The 22291-nt window shown below is 43.9% G+C and overlaps 2 protein-coding genes across 2 annotated transcripts in view; both read right to left on the bottom strand.

Annotated features, from left to right (window-relative positions):
- znf385d (zinc finger protein 385D) overlaps positions 1–22291 on the bottom strand; it is a 107656-nt gene that overhangs the window by 39716 nt on the left and 45649 nt on the right. Inside the window, exon 3 of the mRNA XM_083918564.1 lies at positions 11688–11795. Within this exon, the coding sequence (XP_083774690.1) occupies positions 11688–11795 (108 nt within the window). The remainder of the gene's footprint in view (positions 1–11687; positions 11796–22291) is intronic.
- Positions 992–1687, bottom strand: LOC310950027 (tetraspanin-8-like; the record flags this gene model as incomplete). Its single annotated transcript, XM_083917691.1, has 1 exon — positions 992–1687. One exon carries the CDS (start codon positions 1685–1687, stop codon positions 992–994), a length of 696 nt encoding a protein of 231 aa, XP_083773817.1.

Below are 22291 nucleotides of genomic sequence, written 5' to 3' on the forward strand. Positions count from 1 at the left end.
TGGGGGTCTGCTCTTGTTTTTCTCGATCGCTATAAACCACTGCCTCGACACTTCACATTTATCAATTTAATGACTTGTCGTGTTCTATTGTGTCTTCATAAATGCCCTGTTCCTCTGCACCTTTGTGTTGTTTTGCTGTTGTGTGTTAAGACACGATGAGAAACCTTTATTGTTAATGTACCTGGATTACAAAGAAGTTGTCTCCCTTGAGAATGAGTGTTTCAATTAGATTACCTGTATGAATAAAGGTTAAACAAAGTTATTGTTTGATGATGTTTAGCACACGTATTCCATTAAATTGAAAAATACTCCATTACAAGTAAAAGTCCTGTGTTAAAAACCCTACTTCAATAAAAGGAGTATCAAATGTATTATGGAGAGTTTAAGTACTTTGAAAAATGGAAGCTGTGACTTTTATTAGGGTTCTGATGCATCAATGTGCAGGCAACATTTGGCTGTTTTAAGCTGGTTATAGAAGAGTTAGTTTGAATTTCTTTGGTTGACAGTTTAACCGCAGTGGTTTCCAACCTGGGAGACCAGCCCCCTCCAAAGGGTCACCTGAGGAGGTCATGAGATGATTAATGGAAGGGGAACAAACGATATATAATAGATAATTGTGTTAAAGCTGTCCGATAAATGCAGTGAAATAAACACTACGGTATTTTCCCTCCAGAATTGTAGTGGGCTAGAAGTAAAATGTGGTAAAGAAGGTAAATATCCACAGTACAGCAGTTGAGTAAATACTTTCCACCACTGATCAGGGGTCAGACTCAATAATTATCCATTTATTTCCCACAAAAGTACAACAGACTGAGCATTTCATTGTCAAAATGTCTAATGTGAAATTCAAAATATAAAAGCAAAGAGGTAAAAAGCGTATTTAAGAAAATCACAGTGAGGCAGAGCCCAGTAAAGATGCAATGAACGCTAACATGATGATGATCTGTCCTTCAATCACCTTCATGAACCTCAGGCTTCGCGGTAAAACACTTTAAAGGATGCTGCCCTTCCTCTTTCCTATCTTACAGCACAGGACCATCGACAGAATCATGCCCAGCATCATCAAGATGCCAAATCCAAATGCCGTCCCCATGAGTGTGTTTGATACATTGTCCAGCCACGTCATGATGTACGTCATACACGGTGTTGCATATATCTCACGCCCGTCCACAAAAGTGCAGTTTCTGGAGGTGTCTGTGCAGTTACAGGAGTCTGGCACCACTGTTGCGTTGCCCCAGTCAAGATGGCCGACGAAGAAACCACAACAGAACCCGGACCTTTCAACAGTCTGAAATGACACCTGAACTTTTCTGGGCTGTTCGCTCAGTGGAAGCAGCTGCTTCATGTTTTCCCTCACATGCTCCTGGGCAGCTGCAGTTCTTGATATCGCTCCCAGCAATCCAACAGCCAACAGCATGAGGAACATTACGAGCAGGCCCGTGAAGAACAGGACCAGCAGGCGGCGGTTCTCTCCGATCGCTCCGCAGAAGCCCAGGAAGCCAAAAATCAGAGTCACGCCACCGATGAATATCAGGATGTTAATGGCCGGGAGAAGCTCATCGGAGACCTGGTATTCCGCGTGGTTTCTCTTGATGTGCACGGAGAAAGCGAAAACGATGGTTCCAAACACAAAAAACAAGAAGTTGAAGGTGAAAAGCAGGTATTTCATGCCCTTGCAGACGGTCATTGTGCGACCTCAGGAGCAACTCCAGGGGCCAAATGAGAGTGTCTCTACCACAGGGTGCTCCTGCTTACATATGCTTAAATGTGGGCGGGAACTTTTTACCCATGTTTGGGGCATATTCAGTGGGGGAGGCAGGGAACAATGAAGACTAATGGGGGTGTTACAAAGGAGTATGTGTTTTTGTTGTGTGTGTGTGTGTGTGTGTGTGTGACTGCTCCCTGTCTTTCTCCAGGTTGCTGACATATGCACATGTGATTGATTGAGTGGGCACACCTGTGCTGTGTGAAGCCTGAGTAGCTTGGTAGGTTTTTACAGCCTTTTCCTCAAAAGCAGGGTGATGATCGTGGACTCGGAAGTGATTTGGACTTCGTCTTATCATCATCTAACACTGTTGTCTTCTCTCATGATAGATCGGCCTCTGCATGTTTGTGGCAAACTCGTTTTTTGTTCGAAATTGTGCAGAGCAGCGACTCGCCTTGTTTTTTTGTTGTTTTCTTTATTGATAAATTGTACAGATCATATTTTCAACAAGTGTCTCCCATCTTTCCTTCTGTCATTCAACATCAATTGTTACTCCCTAATAATGGGACTCAACAGGTGGTTAAAAAAACGTTTTGTCATTTGTTGGAGCAGGCGCCCTATATACAGAGGCTGAAAGTCTTCGCAACAGCACCCAGGTTCGACTCTGACCTGTGGCCCTTTTGCAGTATGTCGCCCCCCCCCCCTCTCTCCCCATTTTCTTTGAATCCTTCAGTCGCACTTTAATGAAGGCGAAAGAGCCATAAAAGTTGTTCAACCTATCAAATGGCAGCACCTCTGGATGCTGTCTCTCAGAGCATCTGGTGTTACTCCAATAAAGGGATGGCACGGAGGGGAAGACAGTAAACCACATTCATCAGAATATTTCAAATGATGTGTCTATTTTCAGGAATGAATCCACTACAACAAAAACTAGTGAGGGGTGCCATGGCTCAGGGGGTAGAGTGAGTGGGGCGTCCACTTGTGGGAAGAACGGCGGTTCGATCGGTCGTTGAAGTATCCGTGGGCTAGGTAGTGAACCCCAAATTGCTCTTGACGGGTGCGCCAGAGGTGTATGAGTGGTTCAATCAGATCCTGATGAGCAGATGGTACCTTGCATGGCAGTAATTGCAAGCCCATTTAACATTTACCGTACTAGGGAGCCACATCAGAAACTAAACGGAGCTTTTGCACATTGCATTTTCATCACATTTGAAGAACAGGGAAAATGAGGCAACTTAGTCTGATAACAGATTAACTTTGAGGGTTTAGGGGTCACACAAACCCTACTAATGTATAATTATGGTGTCAATCTGTTGTTTTCCTTTAAAAAGTATTTGATTTTCTTGTGTGAAATCCAATAAGTTTCTCTTATCGTTGCTACATGCATTTTTTTGCAATGTAATTAAACACAGAAATGACCATAAATCATTGACAGTAACCTACATTTTTAAATATTTTATATGTTACATGGGCTATGCATGAATAAAAATCTAATACTACCAAATGACAATACTTATGTTTGGAAGAACTCCCTGTCATGTAATGTTGCATAAAAAGTTCTGTCAACACCTATTAGAGGTGTAGAGCAGATAAACCTTATATATGCCTACCTTAGGAAATATTATAAGGAAGAACTCCGTACATTTTTATGCTGATGATACACAATTGTATTAGTCAAACCAGTAGAAACTGATCAGTTAGCCAAGTTATTGTACTTGGCCCCAAAGGCCACCGAAACTCAATAACTAAAGATATTGTTACTCTGGATGATGTTGTGTTGTCCTCCAGCACCACAGTAAGGAATCTGGGTGTTATTTTTGATCAGGATATGTCCTTCTACTCTCACATAAAACTAACAACAAGGACTGCATATTTTCACCTGCGTAATATCGCGTAAATTAGGAACATTGTGTCTCAGAAAGATGCAGAGAAACTTGTTCATGCATTTGTTATTTCTAGGCTGGACTACTGCAACTCCTTATTATCAGGCTGCTCCAATAAGTCTGTTAAGAGTCTCCAGTTGGTCCAAAATGCTGCAGCTCGTGTACTAACTAAAACAAATCGAAGAGAACATATTTCTCCTGTTTTAGCCTCTTTGCACTGGCTACCTGTAAAATCCAGGAGGCCGAGTCATTGTGTTTGTTGTGTTTATGTCTGCTATAGAAACTTCATGACCGTAAACAATGAAACAATGTAATCACCAGTGTGATCTGTGATTCACCGTGTGCATTTATTAGCATTTTAATCTGTTTTTAAATCCCTTATCTTAGATTGCGTCGCTGTTATTCTGTTGCTTTTAAACGTAGCCTGCTGATGTCTTGTTTGATCTTATTCCTGTGACGCTCTCTCCTGGTTAGATAAAGGTTTAAATTAACTTTCATTCACACACACACACACACACACACACACACACACACACACACACGTGCGCGCACACAAACACAAACTCTGTGTCTCTGTATCTTTTAAAGTGTTCTCGGGAAGTCAAACTCCATGTAACTTTGTTTCTAACGTCAGCAAACATTACAAGAAACGTCCTCTCCTGGTCCAATTATTGATACTAGTGTCACCCAGTGTTTGTTTAAACTGCCGGGACGGTTCCTCAGAGCTGCTTATCAGACGGTTGAATAGCTTTGAAAACCTCCTCCTCCCACACCTTTTCAAAGTCAGATTAGGAGGAGGGGGCCGTGTCAGATTGTTTTGTTTACTTCATGTAACAAAGGATCCAGCATTCATTCACACCCGAATCATGCCATGATCGAAAGCCAGGGTTTGAACGTTTCCCTTAAGCTCTTTTTAACAACAATTTATGTGACTTTTGCATCACTATAAATGCATTGTTCCGTTATCATTCATTCATTAATTCATCTTCAACCGCTTATCCGGGGGTCGGGGTCGTGGGGGGGTGGCTGGAGCCGAGCCCAGCTGACATCGGGCGTGAGGCGGGGTCCACCCTGGACAGGACGCCAGTCTATCGCAGGACACATTGAGATGAACAGAGACAGACAACCATTCACACCTACGGGCAATTCTTAGAGTCATCAATTAACCTAACATGCGCACGTCTTTGGACTGTGGGAGGAAACCGGAGAACCCGGAGAAAACCCACGCAGACACGGGGAGAACATGCAAACTCCACACAGAAGGGCCCCAGCTGGGATGCGAACCTGAGACCTTCTCGCTGTGTCAGGCGACAGTGTTAACCACTACACCACCGTGTAGCCGTGTCGTTCCGTTATCCCCATATTAAAATGATATTGCATCCCTCCCTCTCTATGATACCTTGCTTTTTAATCCGCCTTCCAGTGTGACTGAACAACTATACCTACTGTGAATGTTGTAGTTATTCCACCGTGATGTGTGCAGTTCATGTCTATTTCAAGAGAGAAATCCCCTCTAGATCATTAGCTTGTAAAAACTGCAGGTCTGCAAAGTAAACAAGTTACATTAACAGAAACCCATGAGTCAGGGTAGAAGAGAGAGAGCAATGTAAACAGGTAATTAAGCGTTCCCCGTTAAGGGAATACATCCGACTGTCTGGTGACTCACTTGCCGTCAACAAATTACAGACTTGAGTCCGGTTTATGACCTTGACTCATAAACATGACTGCATCTAAAGCAGCAACATCTTAAAATCTTTAAAAAACAACAACAGAGAAGCTCTTTTCTCTTTATGATCTCAGGTCATTAACTGGCTAACAAACAGATGGATCAGTATTTAGCAGAACACCACAGGCTTCCCGCTCTGCATCATCTCTCAGTCTGGGCTGCAGTTTTCACTTTATGATAAACTGTCACCGGAGAGATGCTCTTCTGCTGCTGCTGTGGTTTAAATACAAAACAAAAAACAACCTCAGGGTATTTACGCTCCCCCCAACAGCTCAACACAGCATTACCTGTTGATTGACAGGTAAACACAGAGTCTATTCGGCTGATGAACAGCTGACGGACGGTAAATATATACTGAGATAGATTCCCCCATGTACAACCTAATTACCTCATCCTGAGTAATCACAGACATGTTCAGTTAGAGATAGATTGATTACTCCTTTAATGAAAGAATGGTGACATTGCTATTTAGGGATGCTACGGAGTTAACAGCATGCAGCAGCAGCAGCAGCAGTGATTTTCCTTTAAAATATTTTGATTACTTTCGAAATGGTATGGAAATTAGATGCGAAGGAAATCGAAACCCATCTGCTGGTCCATCGGTTAGATTTAGCCAGCTTATATTAATGCAATGCATTTCATTATTGTATTTTAGAGTGCACATGTGAACTAATGACTGTGGAGTTTGTAATCCGAGCTCCTTCCTGTAATGTGTTTTGCTGATATGATGCGTCATGTCGACACCAAAGAGAGAGACAGGAGATCTAATGATAATCATGAGTCAGGGTTAGGAGAAATGCAAAGAGAGCAGGAAGTGCATACCTCTGAACACTCATGTGGTGCGCTGAGAAGAGGCTTTCACGTGAACATTAACCCTATGAATGTTCTCATTTGTCCAGGTCATCGCTGTCCCCAAAGCAATTTCAGTCAAAAGCAACTGGACTTGGTTATTTGTCTAGGAAGACGTTTCACCTCTCATCCAAGAGGCTTCATCAGTTCATGTACGCATCTGACCAGGCTGGGACTGGACCAGGACCAGGCTGGGACTGGACCAGGACCAGGCTGGGACTGGTCCAACTAACTGGTGTGAGATCCAGGTATTTAACCTCTCACGAGGCCGATGATGTCACTGGAACCCTTTGTGCTCCAAGTGCCAACGGCCGTTGTTAGAGTGACAGTCGTTGGTCCAGTCCCAGCCTGGTCCTGGTCCTGGTTCAGTCCCAGCCTGGTCAGATGCGTACATGAACTGATGAAGCGTCTTGGTGGTGTGGAGATCCAGGTATTTAACGGTGCATTATTTCAATGTGAATGGGTTTCTTCAGGCAGGTCACTGATGTTTTGTTAATAGAGCGAACGATCATTTAACGCATCCGTACGACTACAGACGGGTTTAACCGCTGGAAACTCAGGAATTCATTGCATTGGATCCAGGCCAATATATATCTGTTGATAACTTATTGCATATGGAGTATGGAAGCAGAAAAGTAACAGTAAATTGCAGAACAGAAATGTCAGAGGTGTGTTTGAGGTGTAATTCAAACATAGTCCCCGTTACTGAAGCCCCTTTCCCACAGCCTGTTCAAGGCGGCGTTATTCCGCCTCACTGCGTACAACGTACAAACCAAGCCCTGGTTGAGTAGTTTGTTTAAGGCCTGGTACAAAAAAAATACATTCTAGTCTGTAGTTTTAGGTCATATCTTCCTGAAAACACTGTGGGAATTATTTTGTACCAGGTTAGTTTGTATTTAATTGGAGGTTAAAGTTTGTGAATCATTAGGGGGCGCGGCCTCTTGAGTGACAGCTAGCTGCTGGCGCTCACTTCTCCTCGGAGGCTAGTTGTCAGGTTTAGCATGCTAACTCCGACGCCTCGACCTGGACTGCGGTCATTCATGTGGTGGTGTGGCAAGATGGTTTGCTCTTCGATCAACCGCACCAACAGATGGTTTAGGAACACACCGTGTTAGCTCTGTTATGCTAATTAAATAGCTGCACTTGCACAATGACTTACAGTACAGTCTACTATTGATGGCACATACACTAGATGCTAATCTGGAGCACCGGGAGGATTCGGGCCGTGAGGGTCGGTGTTTTACAGTCTCTTGGCATGGTACTGTGTTGAATATCAGTTTAAATCATAGATCATAAATTCTGGCTGCCTGCACTTGACTCCCAAAGCCGGTGTAGAGACACGTGGAAAAAAAAAAAAATACTCCCGTTCCCTCCCGGTCCCAGAAAAAAATCTCAACATTGACTCCCACACCTGTTTAACTAGTAATGGTTTCTGTTAGCCTAGCTCCCTGGTTGTGGTGCCAATGTTTCTAATTCAGTTTACCTCAACCAGGCAGACGTATCCCCCCCCCAGTGTCACATACATGCCCTTTTTTGGTAAGAGGAAATGAGGTGGAGTCAAATCTGACAAGATGGCCGCTCCCGGAGGCGAGGACGATTGGATCAAGTAGAGAGATCGGACCTCGACTGTTTTTATACGGTCTATGTTACAAACATGAATGGGTTGTTCTGTAATTAAGCCTGTTGCAGATGTAGTCAAAGAGCCAAATCAATGTCTGTGTGAAAGGGACAGTCGGTACGGCAGGACTACATGCACTTCTGTTTATACGTTACTCCTATTTTGCTTCCAGACTAGAGTGCTGAATCAACAGTACTTAAAACTGTAGTAATACCCTTTTTATTATAAATTATGTCGGATTTGTGCCTCATTAGATAATCGTGCACACTGGCCTGTCCATATTTCATGTTTCTTACGTGTTTGTAGGAACAAAATACAAAATAATGCATTATTATCTGATATTGCTAACAATGGCTGTCTAGACTAGACTAGACTAGACTAGAACGCACAGATGAACACCACTTTAATGAGCTTTGAGGCGACAATGCACTCTGCAAAAGTAAAAAGCTAACGTTAAACTATAAAACTAATAGAACTACACCACCCACCAGCTTCCAACTGCAGCATGATGAGGTTTGTAGTCTCCTTAGCCAGGTTTTTGAATCCTTGAAAATTCACAAGTGGGGTGCTGATTGACGTATTTTATGCCTTAGAAACGTTAGAATCTATTCATCTTGTGTTAACCACTGACCTTATTTCAGACAAAAACATTGACTTTGAGAGGCAGTGCAAAAATACTAATTCCAGGACTCATTCCTGCAGCACTGTATGAAGACATGCTATCTAAAACACAACATTATGCAGGCTTTGTTTTGTTCATTGGGAAAGAACAAAAGAACAAAAGCAACGCTGGATCCTCTTTACGGCTGTACATTTCCCGTATTTCCCCATATGGTTGACATCTAAACAGTTATGCAGCCAACTTCACGAACAGTGTGAAAAGAAAGAGGATGTGAGGCCAAACATGAAAACTGAATCTGAAGGTGAATGCAGAAAAATAACCACAATAAAACACGCCACAGATGTTTTTTTCCTCTTTTTCCACCTGCGCACCCGTTCTTTACAATTCAAGCATCACTCACTGCTGCTTTTCCATCACCTTATGTAGTGTAACACAAACTCAGGGACATTACATCTGAGGATCCATCTGACCAATCAAAGCCACACAGTAATGGCAAAATAGAAGCAAACAATGTGTGATTTTCTAAAAACCTTTTGTCTGTGTCAACACCTACAAAAGACCGGATCCAAGGACCGTATTTCAGCTCTTTACTGGAGTTTCATATTTCAGTGACTCACCTGTTTTCTGTCTCCTTTCAGCTACAGAACAAAGCAATGAAGAAAATCATTTCAAGACTCTTGTCATTAAACTTTATGTATCCTGTCATACATTGTACTTTCACAAAAGCTTATTTTAATGTTTTGTCACTCGTGTAGTTTTACTTTAATAATCTACAGCATGTCAATGACAGTTGGTCTGAAACAAAAACGTTGGAAATACTGGTGTCATGATCTGGTTCTGTCAGTCCCCTCCTCTCTTCCGTTATGTCTGAGTTTGTCTCCCCCTGTCTGTGTTTCCCTGCAAGTGTCTCTCCCTCGTCTCTGTGTAGGTCCGGTAGGCGTTCCCCCCAAAGCTGCAGCCTGTTATGCTGATTACCCCAACACCTTAAATAGCTGAAGCTGACAGGCATGCAGCGCCGGACCGTCGTCGACACTGTATTGGTAAAACTATTCACCCCGGACTGGCGTCCCCTTACTCGTAGTGATTTTCACGCTCCCCGTAGTAAGTTGATTAATCGTGTTTGTTTTCTGTTTTTCTCCGTAGTTTCCCTTGTTCCCATTTCCCGTCCGTCTCCCAGATCTTCCGTCGTCTTCCTGTTCCTGTAATTCCCGTGTTCGTTTAGTTAGTCTTGTGTTTGTATTCTCTGTAGTGTTTTTGCGTTTGTCCGTTTATTATATTAAACGTTTGTTTTGTTACTTTACTTTTTGTCTGTGTCTGCATCGGGTCCACTTTTTGTGTTATACCTGAACCGTTCATGACAACTGGTTTGGTATTTTTCATTCACTACTTGATGAATGGTGTTTGCTGCTGCCTACACATTGTTAGAAACTATTAAATTAACTGCAAACCATTTTGAAAAATGATTTATCTGTTTGAGTAATTTTCTTTGAGGGTCAGAATGCTTTAATTTCATCTTCTGAAATGGGAATATTTTCTGGTTTCTGTCTCTCTGACAGTAAAACCTAATCATCCAACTCATCGATTACTCGAGAAACTCATCGACAATGTAAATAGTTACAGCCCTATGTTATTCAAATGCTGTTCAGTGCTGCTTAAGTCCAAATACTATGTTGCTGGATGACAGCAGTTCGGACTAAAGCTGTGTCCACATGCATCTTAAGTGACCACTTGTGATCAAATCCAACTTTCCTGCTCTATATGCAAACAAACATGACTAATACAGCAGATGTTACGATGTGGGATTACAGGAATGTCTGCAGTGATATCCTTTATATTCCTGAATTTGGTACATTTTATGAACCCAAAAATATAATCTTATTGTCTACCAGCAGTCCCGAGGGACTTCCAAGCTTCAGAGAGCCGGGGATGAGAGCGGGCGTCAGATCTGTGCAGCGCACCGACCAACACTGTCAATATGATAATTACTTCCAAAACACAAGTTTGACAGAGATTTCTGTGACATGAGAAACACTTTCAAAATGCTAATCTCGGTCAAAATACACAGAGCTATAGGGCCCCATCTAGCGGAAAAGTCGCCTTTGCCACAAAACAAGACAGTGTTTATTCACTGACATGTTCAAGGAAACCAATCACCCAAGATGTTTGACACTGGTGTCCTTTCCAGGGGGTACCCCGCCTCACGCCCAATGTCAGCCGGGATCGGCTCCAGCCCCCCTGTGAGTTGATGCAGATGATGGATCTTTTTTGTGATGGGCCAAAACGAATCTGGGTGGAGGGCCATGGGCCAAAACGTTTGTCCACTCTTAGCAATCAACGCTGATATCTGTTAGCCTGCTCGTGTCGCATTCTCTTGAGCCAATTGCGGCTGAAAAAGCACAGTTTGCTGAGAATTTAGTTTTACTGGCTGGTCATTTGCCTTTAAGGGCGCACTCCCACTGTCCGTCCGTCCCGTGCCCCGTGCTTTAGGGTCCTTGTCCCCCCTCCAGGCCCGTTTGTACTCACACTACCTGGGCCTCGGTGAATGCTTCTTGCTGCCTATACGTCATCACGCCGTAACACGTCACACGCATTGATTGACGTCATCGCGATGCATGGCTTAGTTTACAAAAGATGATGGGAGAACAGATGGTCACGGATCTTTCCATAGACCTCGAAGTTTTTGTGCGTGGCCGGTAACTGTGGACAGTGTGAGTGCGCCCTTAATTTCCTTGCCGCTGTACTTTAAAAAGACGAGGGAATGTTTGGTGTCGTAGTGACGACAGATCTTATATTCCTTCAAAACAGCCACTCTCTGTCTGCAAATGAGCAAACTGCTGTGGAATTGAAAAAGTAGTTTTTCTTGATCACTACATCTTGACTTTCTGACTCGTGAGTCGTCGTGGAGTGTAAGTTGTTGTGTCCTGACAGAAACTCCACACTCCCCATTTCCCTGATGCCAGCTGTGGTCAGATAGGGAACTGCAGCCGGCCATAACAGACAGCCTTACGGACAAAAAATATCTGCCTTTCTTCCTATTAAAACCTAACTGGTTCCAACGGTTGGTGGGCAAAAACATAGGGAGCATGGGCCGAATGTGGCCCGTGGCTTTGCTCTCATCTTCTGTTAGTTTTTTACTAAAATGCTCATACTCTTGTTTATTATTATGCACCCACATCATCACCAGGTTCCTGTATTTGCAAACTGATGCTGATTTCTATATACCTCTGGCTGGGGTACTTGTGACTTTTGAACTTTCATTCATCTTCAGAAGAAAACTTACTCACCTGCGAGTTGAACCTCAGCTGGCAAACGCTGCAGGAGACGTGCTTCCTCTTTACGGTGGGAGGGAGGCCGAGGGTGTGATGGAGGACGGCTTTCTGCACGGGGTCCATCTGGAGGACGGAGGGAGACGCAGAGAGAGGCTAATTAAAACAGTGCTGCTGCTGATGTGTAAATCACCTTCAGTCCTCCATCACTCACTGCACTGGAAGAAGAAAACAGGCTGCCTGGAGCTTTTTTAGAAAGCTGGCCATTCATCTTCGGCTCCAACAGGTGCTTTCTGGCTCAGGCATTAACGCAGACACATCAAGAATTACTACCCCACTGGGTTACTCAAGACACACTATCAGTATTTGACTGGGGGGAACCTTACTGTAACAGCCATAGCCAAAACCTCTCTAGTGAACAAGGACTCCACTATCTCTTTGTTCTCATTTACGATTCCCCAGAAGAGCATACAACCAAGCTTAGACTTAAAATACTAACACGTATCGTCTGTGCACCCACAGTTTCTGTATGCCACAAAGTATTTGATTGTTGTCCTGAAATATGACAACCACATAAAAGACCTCTTTCTTTGGGGTGGTCTCTGTGGCGGTGGTCTCTGCTACCTTGGACTGGGATCTCTCCCGGTGTGGTTAGCCCCCCAAAGGTAGCTTCCTCTAGCCTCCTCTGTACCTCAGGTCTCGCTGCCCGGCCATGTCTCTGTAGTGAGTTTTTGCGTAGGTGTGAGTGTGTGTGTCTGTGTCAGCGTGGCTGTGTGTGTATGAATGTATACATATTTGTGTATGTCTCTGTGCATGACTGTGGGACATCTCTTTGAGGCACTTTGCGATACCTTTCTGTATGAAAAGCCATATGAATAAAGGTTGATCTGATTTGATTTGATTTGAGTGAAATATTCCTCCATTGTGATCCGCGTGGCCCGATGAGTTCCTTGCTTGCAGCTCATTAAAGCAGTGTAAAATCAGAGCCACTGGCACAAAGCTGACGTCTTTGTCTTTGTCTTTGGCAGAAGCTTTTCTCCAAAGCGACGTACAAATGAGGTACAATCCGAGCCGCAGTGGATCAAGAAGAAGCCGTCAAGAATAAGTGTCTCAACGCTCCAGTTCAAACTGACACAAGTGCCACGGAGCTTGAAGTAACATAAGTGTCTAAATGACGCTCAAGGGAGAAAGACCTCACATAACAAGCTGTAGTCGCTGAGTAGAATTCATTGCTTGGATTGCAGTGAAGGGATACTGAATGTTATTAGCTGATGCTGTTTTATCAATGGCGTGGAGGCACAAGCGATATCAAGCTGTGGCTTCAAAGATAATAACTGTTGTCAGGATGAATTCATTGGGCTTCATGCATGAAACAAATATGCATCTTTAATTTGAGAAGATCTCCAAACTGATGCTAAAAACAAATGCTTGATTGTGAATTTGTAGTCAGAGTTGTCCTTGCTTAAAACGTTAATGATACAGGTTAATAAGATGTTCATTTGTTAAATATAATCCGACTTAAGTGTTTGAATATTTAGTCAGGCATCTCTTAGTTAGCCCGTTATTGGGTCAGGCTGTATATGGGACAGCTATGTTTCGATGGTTGGGTCTTTACAGTGAGCGTGTTTACATGTGTGTACAAGACTAGCGCCTAAAGGTTTTCGCTCTATATAAAATAAGTGAAACTCCGACGGTGTCCCTCGTATTCTCTTACCGGAATAAGCACACGGGTGAAGAGTTCCCACTATAATAGTGTCAAACACTCAAAGATATTCAATATCAGGGATTTCTAAATTTGTAGGGGACACAAGTTTTCTATTATTCCTTTAAATCCAATCGAATTAGTCTTATTTCCATACATGTATTTTGTATATCCTCCGTGTTAACACTTTATTTTAAGGTGTGCGCTCCAACTTTAGCTAGTTTGACCACTGTCAAATATACTTGTAAGGGAAACACTGTCACGTGACCAATGCAATGCTTAGTTAGTATCTTCATTAATTTATCTTCAACCGCTTGTCCCTGTCGGGGTCGCGGGGGGCTGGAGCCGATCCCAGCTGACATCAGGCGTGAGGCGGGGTCCACCCTGGACAGGACGCCAGTCTGTCACAGGGCACATAGAGACGAACAGAGACAGACAACCATTCACACCTACGGGTGATTTAGAGTCATCAATGAACCGAACACCTGCACGTCTTTGGACTGTGGGAGGAAACCGGAGAACCCGGAGAAAACCCACGCAGACACGGGGAGAACATGCACACTCCACACAGAAGGGCCCCAGCCGGGATTCGAACCTGGAACCTTCTCGCTGTGAGGCGACAGTGCTACCCCCTAAGTTGGTTTCTTGGTCTATTTTTTTCCTACAGCAGGACAGCAAGCTCTATAGTTTCATTCTTCTTCTCACGCGTGGGTAACTTTTATGGGAATTAAACTTGCCCACAAATGAGGAAAACGCCATTTACGAGTTTGTTACTCTTCTAAAGTCGTATGCTGCACATTTACACATGCACACATCACACATTAACTAAATGGTTCTACATCTTTTAACATTTTTATCAAGATCTTCATCATGACTGTTGCATTTCATTTATGTCTCATTGCTTATTGCTGCTCTGCATGTTTGCATGTGTGAAATAAAAGGCTGCAATCAGTCTCGCTTGGCTGTGTTTAGCTGCTTCTGTTGTTTACTTGCATGGCTACATGTACTGAATGTGTTTCCTGTTCCTCTGGTCTCAAAACATATCGCCCAAAGGACTACGGCTGAAGATCAGCCAGCTGGCTGCACTGGCTAATTTACAGGAGTGTGGATTAATGTTGTCCTTATGAATAAAAGGAAATGAAGAATGTGAACACTTGTATGAACGAGCCTCTTGCTTGCGTGAGAAAATATGAAGAAAAAAAGGAATTCGATTATTGTAAATTTACCTGGGATGATTCACAAAGAACACACACACACACACATACACACATATTTTTATGTTTAGGATGAAGTGAGTGGGCATGCTGTTGAGTCGCTGCACGCTGCTTGTCTCATGTATCTGCCTCCCCCTGTGTGGTGACAGGGCTTTGGGGAATGAACAAACACATCTGCCTCACAGAGAAAACGTCTCAATAGGCACCACTTGGCTGCAGAAGGAGGAAAGGTGCCGGCAGTGTGTGGGAGGATTAATGCACCTTGACAATTGTGCTGCAGAAAGTAGGCACAATGATGTTATGCTGCCATTGTCTGTGGACGCTGTTTGGCTGAACTGAGGCTGTTTTCATTATTCGGGGGTTTCAAAAGAGTTTGCGTGCATGAGCAGAAAAAGTATCCTGAAGGATTCAACTTTGGAACAAAAGTAGAAAACTAACCGCAGAGTAATCATCTGTCACGGTTTCATATAAACAGATGTCTTTTCCTATTCTCCATTGATTCATGTCTAGTTGACGGAAATAACATGTTCATGATAATCCTGATGATTTGACTCTTTAAAATTGCTTAACATTCATGCTCGCTTTATATTTGTTCAACGAGGCAATTTAATAAACCTTTAAATCTATAAAAATCCATGTAATATACAGATTATACGTTCATTAGACACACCTGAACAGTTTAATGCAATGTGATGCAGCGGCTCAAACACTAGTTAGTGTTGACACTGTGTTGGAGAGGAAGTGATTCAACTCTTCAATTCAATTAAATTTTATTTATAGTGCCAAATTATAATAAAAGTTATCTCAGGACACTTTACAGAGTAGGTAAAGACCCAACAATTCCCCCGTAGAGTACGGTGGCAACGAAAACCTTCACTATAACAGACAGGAATGTCAGACAGACCCAGCTCTGTGGAGGACGCACATCTGTCTGCACCGGAGAGAGGAAGAGAAGGAGAGAGAGAGAGAGACATGACAAAGATAGACAGATGGACAGAGAGACAGACACACATCCTGAGATGCAAGCAGCCAGCAAGTAACAGTAACTATAACAATATCTATAGTAATGTGAACATGACCCACATGTTATGGCGGTCTACACAGCAGAACAGCAGGAAACCGCACATCCAAGGTGACAGGTCATTCTTAAGGTTGTATTTGGAGTCGTTGTTGGTACTTGTCTATACCACAGACTGTATATAAAGATGGACTGCTTGAAGGATCCTCAGTGGTGAAGCCAAAACATCTGGATCACTCCCTGGAGGCTGGCTGCGATATAAGTTATGAATCCTGCGTCCTCCATGTTAGCGGAGGGGAAATTGGCCAAAGAAGAAAGTCTAAACCTTAGAAACCATCTTTGGGTAAAATGTATTTGTCATTTCAATTCAAATGTTCATTTTTCTTGGTGTTAATTAGTTTATTGATGCAGGGTGAAATGTCATGACAGCTGTGATTGGCCTATTAATACAGTCTGTGGTCTATACTGAAATGTTTTGCAGATATTTTAACTGTCACCCACATTGGCAGAAACACAAACCGAACAACAAAGCAGGAAGGAGAGTAATCAGGTTCCGGTGGCAGCAGTGGCTGGAGAGCTACAGCAGCTCGGAAACAGACAATCTGGCATAGATTGGTCTTTGTATTTACACTGTGACGGACTGAACGAGGAGCAGCTGGGTAGGAAGGTGGGGGGGTTAGACGAAATCTAGAGATAAACTCGCTGGGGGCGACGAGAGGGCCCGTGACGCAAGAAAACATGGGATGGAAAATTCCAGAAACACAATTGGAGAAGGAGGAGAACAAGGCTGAATAGAGGGAAGTGGGAGGCAGTGCAGACAGGGACTGGACGGTGGAGGACTGGATCTAAAGGGGAGTGAAGAGTAACTGACTGAGACAGAAAGCAGGGACGAGCTGATTTGGGACGAGGCCTGATGGAGACAAACTGAACTGAAGCTCAGAGAAGGCAGACTGAACCGATACATTATTATTATTGCTTAGATTTCTATAGCGTCTTTCTCAGTGCTTAAGGTGCTTTACAGAGTCCAGGTTCCCTTCATTCACACAGATACACATGGTGGTGGTAAACTATGCAGTAGTCACAGCTGCCCTGGGGCAGACTGACGTAAGCGTGGCAGCCAATCAGCGCCTACGGCCCCTCCGACCACCTCCTCAAACATACAGCAGTCATACACATTCACACGAGGCAAGGTGGGTGAAGTGTCTTGCCCAAGGACACAACGACCATGACACAAGTCGGGCAGGGCGGGGATGGAACTGTCCGACCCATCGGACATTGGCCGACTCGCTCTACCAACTGAGCCACAGTCGCCCCTACAGACTCCTAGACTCCCAGAGTAATAGAAGCAGGTTCTGGTAAGAAACCATGACATGGGTGTGAAGAGGATGCAGACTCTGTATTTTCTCAAGAGTCCGAAACTGTCCCTCTTTCACAGACTGTGAAGCAGCTTTAAGCTCAGGCTGAGAGAAAGAAAGAGGCACTGAATGAAAAGCAAAAAGTGGTTCCAACTGAGGAGACACATTCAGGATCAGACAGAAGCAGTCTGTCCGAGACCAGCTGAGAAGCAAAAAACCTATTCAGGTTTAAAACAGACTCAAATACAGGCGTATAAAGAATGGACTCATCGACTGCCGCTGAGCGGGTGACGTCAGCGTTTGTAGTACTACCCGGCTTTTGTGTGTAGTTATCTGCACTTTGAGTTGCGAGATTGTGGACCTATGGTTTCATCGAGTGAGATGTGTGGTAAGCTAGCCATCATATAGAGGGACAGGGTGCATAATAGTTTAAATATGGGGACATCGGCATTCATAGTGTCTTCCAGAAAACATACAGCATTAGGTGATATACAGCACACTATCCCTCACTGCAATCCGGACCCTGAAAAGTGATGCATAAGGTTCATTTTTATAAATTATGGTCCCATTTAGAAATAGACGATAAAGCAGGTTGTGCTTTAGGGCGGGACCACAGGAGTTCATACCTGCACACAGCTGCTTAATTGCACACCCTTCTGTGTGGAGTTTGCATGTTCTCCCCGTGTCTGCGCGGGTTTTCTCCGGGTTCTCCGGTTTCCTCCCACAGTCCAAAGACGTGCACGTGTTCGGTTCATTGATGACTCTAAATCACCCGTAGGTGTGAATGGTTGTCTGTCTCTGTTCGTCTCTATGTGTCCTGTGATAGACTGGCGTCCTGTCCAGGGTGGACCCCGCCTCACGCCCGATGTCAGCTGGGATCGGCTCCAGCCCCCCTGACCCCGACAGGGACAAGCAGCTGTTTGATGAGTGAATGAATGAATGAATAAAAAATGTGTTCATTACTGATGCTCTTTAAATGAGCAGAGCAAATATTTCTCTTCCTGTTTTTAAATCCCTTGTACTTTCCCTTTCATGTACCATATCTCTCACATCAAGTTGTAACTTTTATATTTTTTGAGTGGCTCCACTTTCACAGATTGGATGCGGTCAATCATTTCTGGCATAATGAATGCATTCGATTTGATCAAAATCATGCAACAGTAAAAAAAAAAAAATGCTCCTCTCACAGCAAAACAATTACTGCAGTTGAGCTGTCAGGGAAGGGAGGGAGTCTCACATGAATCACTTACAGCGCTTATGTTCACAAACAATATTCAGTATCACAAAGTAGTCCTTGGTGGGTGTTTTCAGACACTTATGATCCACTGTGGCACTCAGCATAAAAGGTTTTCTGAGGAATGGTATTGTGTTTCGGCGCTGCAGCACATTTATATTCCTGATAGAAAAAGTCTCCATAGAATGTGCTGACACACAATAACAAGGTGTTATTCTACAGGGAGACTACGCTGTATGTGCTTTTCACCAGCAGTTGGCTGCGTGTCCCAGGATCAGACCCACAAATAACCAGAACCAGCACAGATGTGACATATTCATGCTTTGAGACCACAGACTGTATAAAAATGGACGTAGTCTCTACGTCAAGGTCCCTTCTCTCAACTTGATCCAATCGTACTTGCCTACGAGTTGACTGTTTTTTACCAAAAAAGGGCATGTATGTGACGTTGGGGGGAGGGAGATACGTCCATCTGATTGATGTTTACCTCCGAGACGAACTGAGGGTCATAGGCTAGCTGTCACTCAAGAGGCCACACACCTAATTATTCATAAACTTTAACCTCCAATAAAATTAAAACTAGCCTGGGACCAAAAAATTCACCCCCCTCAGTGTTGTCATGGAGATATGACCTAAACATACAGACTAGAATGGTTGTTTTTTTTGTACCAGGCCTTAAACAGGTTTAATGATGCTGTGAAAACGGCCTGTTCAACATGGGGGCCAATGAGAAACTGCTCTATTATGAAACCTTCACCTAGTGGCCACTTGGTAAACTGCAGTTTTTGGCGCTTCCTCATTGGATAAACCAGAAAAATTGCTGTGGTGGGGGTTTGTTTGAGAGAATCTATTCTTAAAGTAGTCGACAGCAAAACACACACATACAGGATGTCAGCATCAGTTTTCATCCAAAAAGCGAAATTTCAGGCTCCCAGAAAAAAAAGAGCGATTAAGGCAACAATGGGAGGAGGATGATGGTGGATGGATTAAACAAACATCCATCCAATGAACAGCCACTGTTCATTTCTCCATACATAACATCATTAACATATACGTACTTAAGTCAATTTAACCCAAACCATGATCTTTCCTACACCTAACCAATTAGTATCTTAATTCTATATTCTAAAGTAAGCTCTGATAAACTCATTGTACCTGACCTGCTCCTCAATAAACGGCAAAAAGACAAAGTTAGCGACTAGCTGGTGAACGTCGTTGAGCATTAAGCAGCTAAAGAGACGGATACTTCCCTCAGGAGTTGGTGGAGAAGAAGAAGAGGAAGAATTACTTTATTAATCCCGCAACAGGAAATACGATTTTTTCACTCACAGGCCCAACATACACACAAAGGGTCTATATACATGCAATTAATGTAGAGATGTCAGAGCAAAAGGGCTGACAGTGGACCGGCGCCCCAAGCAGTTGGGGGTTCTGTGCCTTGCTCGAGCCGGCGACCCTCTGGTTCCCAGCCGAGTCACCTATGGACTGAGCTACTGCCGCCGCAAAATAGTCGGGCATCACCAGACTACTTGCAGATACCACGGGACATTATCAACGGAAATGCTTCTCGATGCAACTGGAAAACCCTAACCCTACAACCAGAACCATGAAATGTGACCTATGACCAAACACAGCAATGAAACTACGGTGCTTGCTGAGTGGGAAGAAGAGAAAGAAAGAACATTTCTCAAATTTGAGCTAAAAGGTGCACTAAAATACATTCCTGAAAACATTAACACAATAACCCTCAAAGCAATTTCAGTCAAAAGCAACTGGACTTTGTTATTTGTGTAGGAAGACGTTTTCACCTCTCATCCAAGAGGCTTCATCAGTTCATGTACGCATCTGACCAGGCTGGGACTGGACCAGGACCAGGACCAGGCTGGGACTGGACCAGGACCACGACCAGGCTGGGACTGGTCCGAGCTAGTCCCAACCTGGTCAGAGGGTAACGATGACCTGGACAAGTGAGAATACTCACAGGCCGATTAACACAATAACAGCATATTGAGTCATGTTTGATCAGCGCTCTCTTGTTCGACAGTTTGATCCGAGTTTCGTGAGCCTGACAAAACTGCACTGAATGGACGCTGAATATTCCATTACTGACAGTACGCCCCCCTGGATCCTACACATTGGACCTTTAAACCTTCATCAGATCACTAGACACACAAGTCCAGATGAATGCTAATGTTACACCATGTCTGCTGGGTGTGTAAAACCAGCTATTGTTTGCCAACACATTCATCACATCAGCTTTATGAGGTGATAATGCGTCGAGTTTACAACATGTTCCACAGCCTGTAAGTGGCCAAAAACTCAATTAACGAAGCTTTAAGGCCTAAACAAGTCCTTGGTTTTGCTCCTCAGCAACATTCGGATACAACAGAAAAAGAAATAAATAATTCAGAGTCTGAAAAGACGCAGGCGGAGCGAACCTTGGCAAGGTCATGTCCTCTTATGACACTTTTGAAAATGTGCAGATATTCTGAATTTGCTATTGCTCAAGAATTCCCAGAAACAATAAAGGGATTTTTACAGCTTTAGCAGTATTCAAAAGTCGAATGAGCGTACACACCTACTTAACAGCTGCAAATAGAAAGTGGGGTACATCGTCAGCGTATAATTGAGAATACATTTACTGGAAATGTCCCAGAAAAATACATTAAAGTAGCTCATGTCAGGGAAGGAACCTCTATAATATCAGAGGTGCCCAGCTGCTATAAGACACCACAGATCATGTCATGTTCATATCAGTGACATGTGTTCTTTGGTTCAATTGATATGCTATGCACAAGTATTATGAAACATGCAGCAAAGTCAAAGAAGGAACCATAGGTAAAAAAAAGCTAATAACGCCCACTTCCTCAGTTGAAATGCATGTGATAATATAGAGTTAACTGTGCAGCTTTTCACCCTGAAAACACTGATAACTTAGTAACAAGAGCAGGGACTCTCCTCTGCGTATGCCCTGACACACTTTGTTGCTAAATTGGAGAGAAAGAAAGTGTGTCTTCTACCTTTGTACTGTAAATTTCACCCAAGTTTTTTGGTAAGGGAGAAGAGGATGACACATGGAGTTGGCGAAGCTCTCTGGCAAAGGGAGAACAGTACAGCAGAGAAGCGAACGCACTGCAGCCTGCTGGGAAACTGGGAAACCGGGGCCTGGAAAGCTGTGGAAAGCTAACGCCAGTTAAAAACATCTGGGCCACGAGAGAATGGATGACCTCTTACTAGAAACACGCACTGGGCTAGAAACATGTTATTTCTCCTTCACTCTGGTGCAGATGCTGTGAAATGAATCCGCGGTGATGAGGCCACAAGAAACGGCGCAATCCCGCAAAATGATCAGGAGAGATTTAAGTACGTGGCAATGCCGTTAATCACTGGGTATACAGCGGTGAAACAGGGATTAAGAGTTCTCTGTCTGAATTTATTCCACTCTGCTGTTCCTGGCAGCTAATTAACCCACAATTCAGCGCTGAAATTCCACCACCTCCTGCATTTCTTTATATCTTATAAAGAAAGATGTCATGTCGCTTTTCATTCCCTCCCTGCACCATAACATGATGCGTTCAGACCCTCATCTGCAGAGAGCAGCTGCGGTGCCAGGGACACGTTATTCCCAGAGCTCCTACTCCCATCAGCCACCCACTGAGCCACACACTCCACAGGGCCACGCCTGCCAGGGACGGAAATGTCACCGGAGCAAATGTACCGCGACACGCCTGTAACACAGTACAAAACACCCACACACGCCAAAGCATATCACACACGCCCGTTTTCAGGCCTGCGGCTCGCAGTGTACAGTGCACGGTAAATTCAGTGTCATCTTTCAGATCACTTCCCGAAGCTCTGATATGCAATTTTCAGTCAGTTGGTTGAGCTCCAGCACTAACACTTGTCAATCATCCTGATGAGCTGTCTGCCTTGAAACAGCCTCTCGCCTGAGGCTGAGGTAACCGTAAAGCCGCCGCAGACGATCAGAGAGCAGATGGCGAACGCAGCCAATCTGCAATTAAAGGAGGCAGAAATGTCTGCAGTGTCTGTGAACAGGTCTTGTTCTTACGAAAACATCCTTAACACTGTTGAAAGAGCT

This window comes from Echiichthys vipera (assembly GCF_963691815.1).
Source record: "Echiichthys vipera genome assembly, chromosome: 8".
Lineage (NCBI taxonomy): Eukaryota > Metazoa > Chordata > Actinopteri > Perciformes > Trachinidae > Echiichthys > Echiichthys vipera.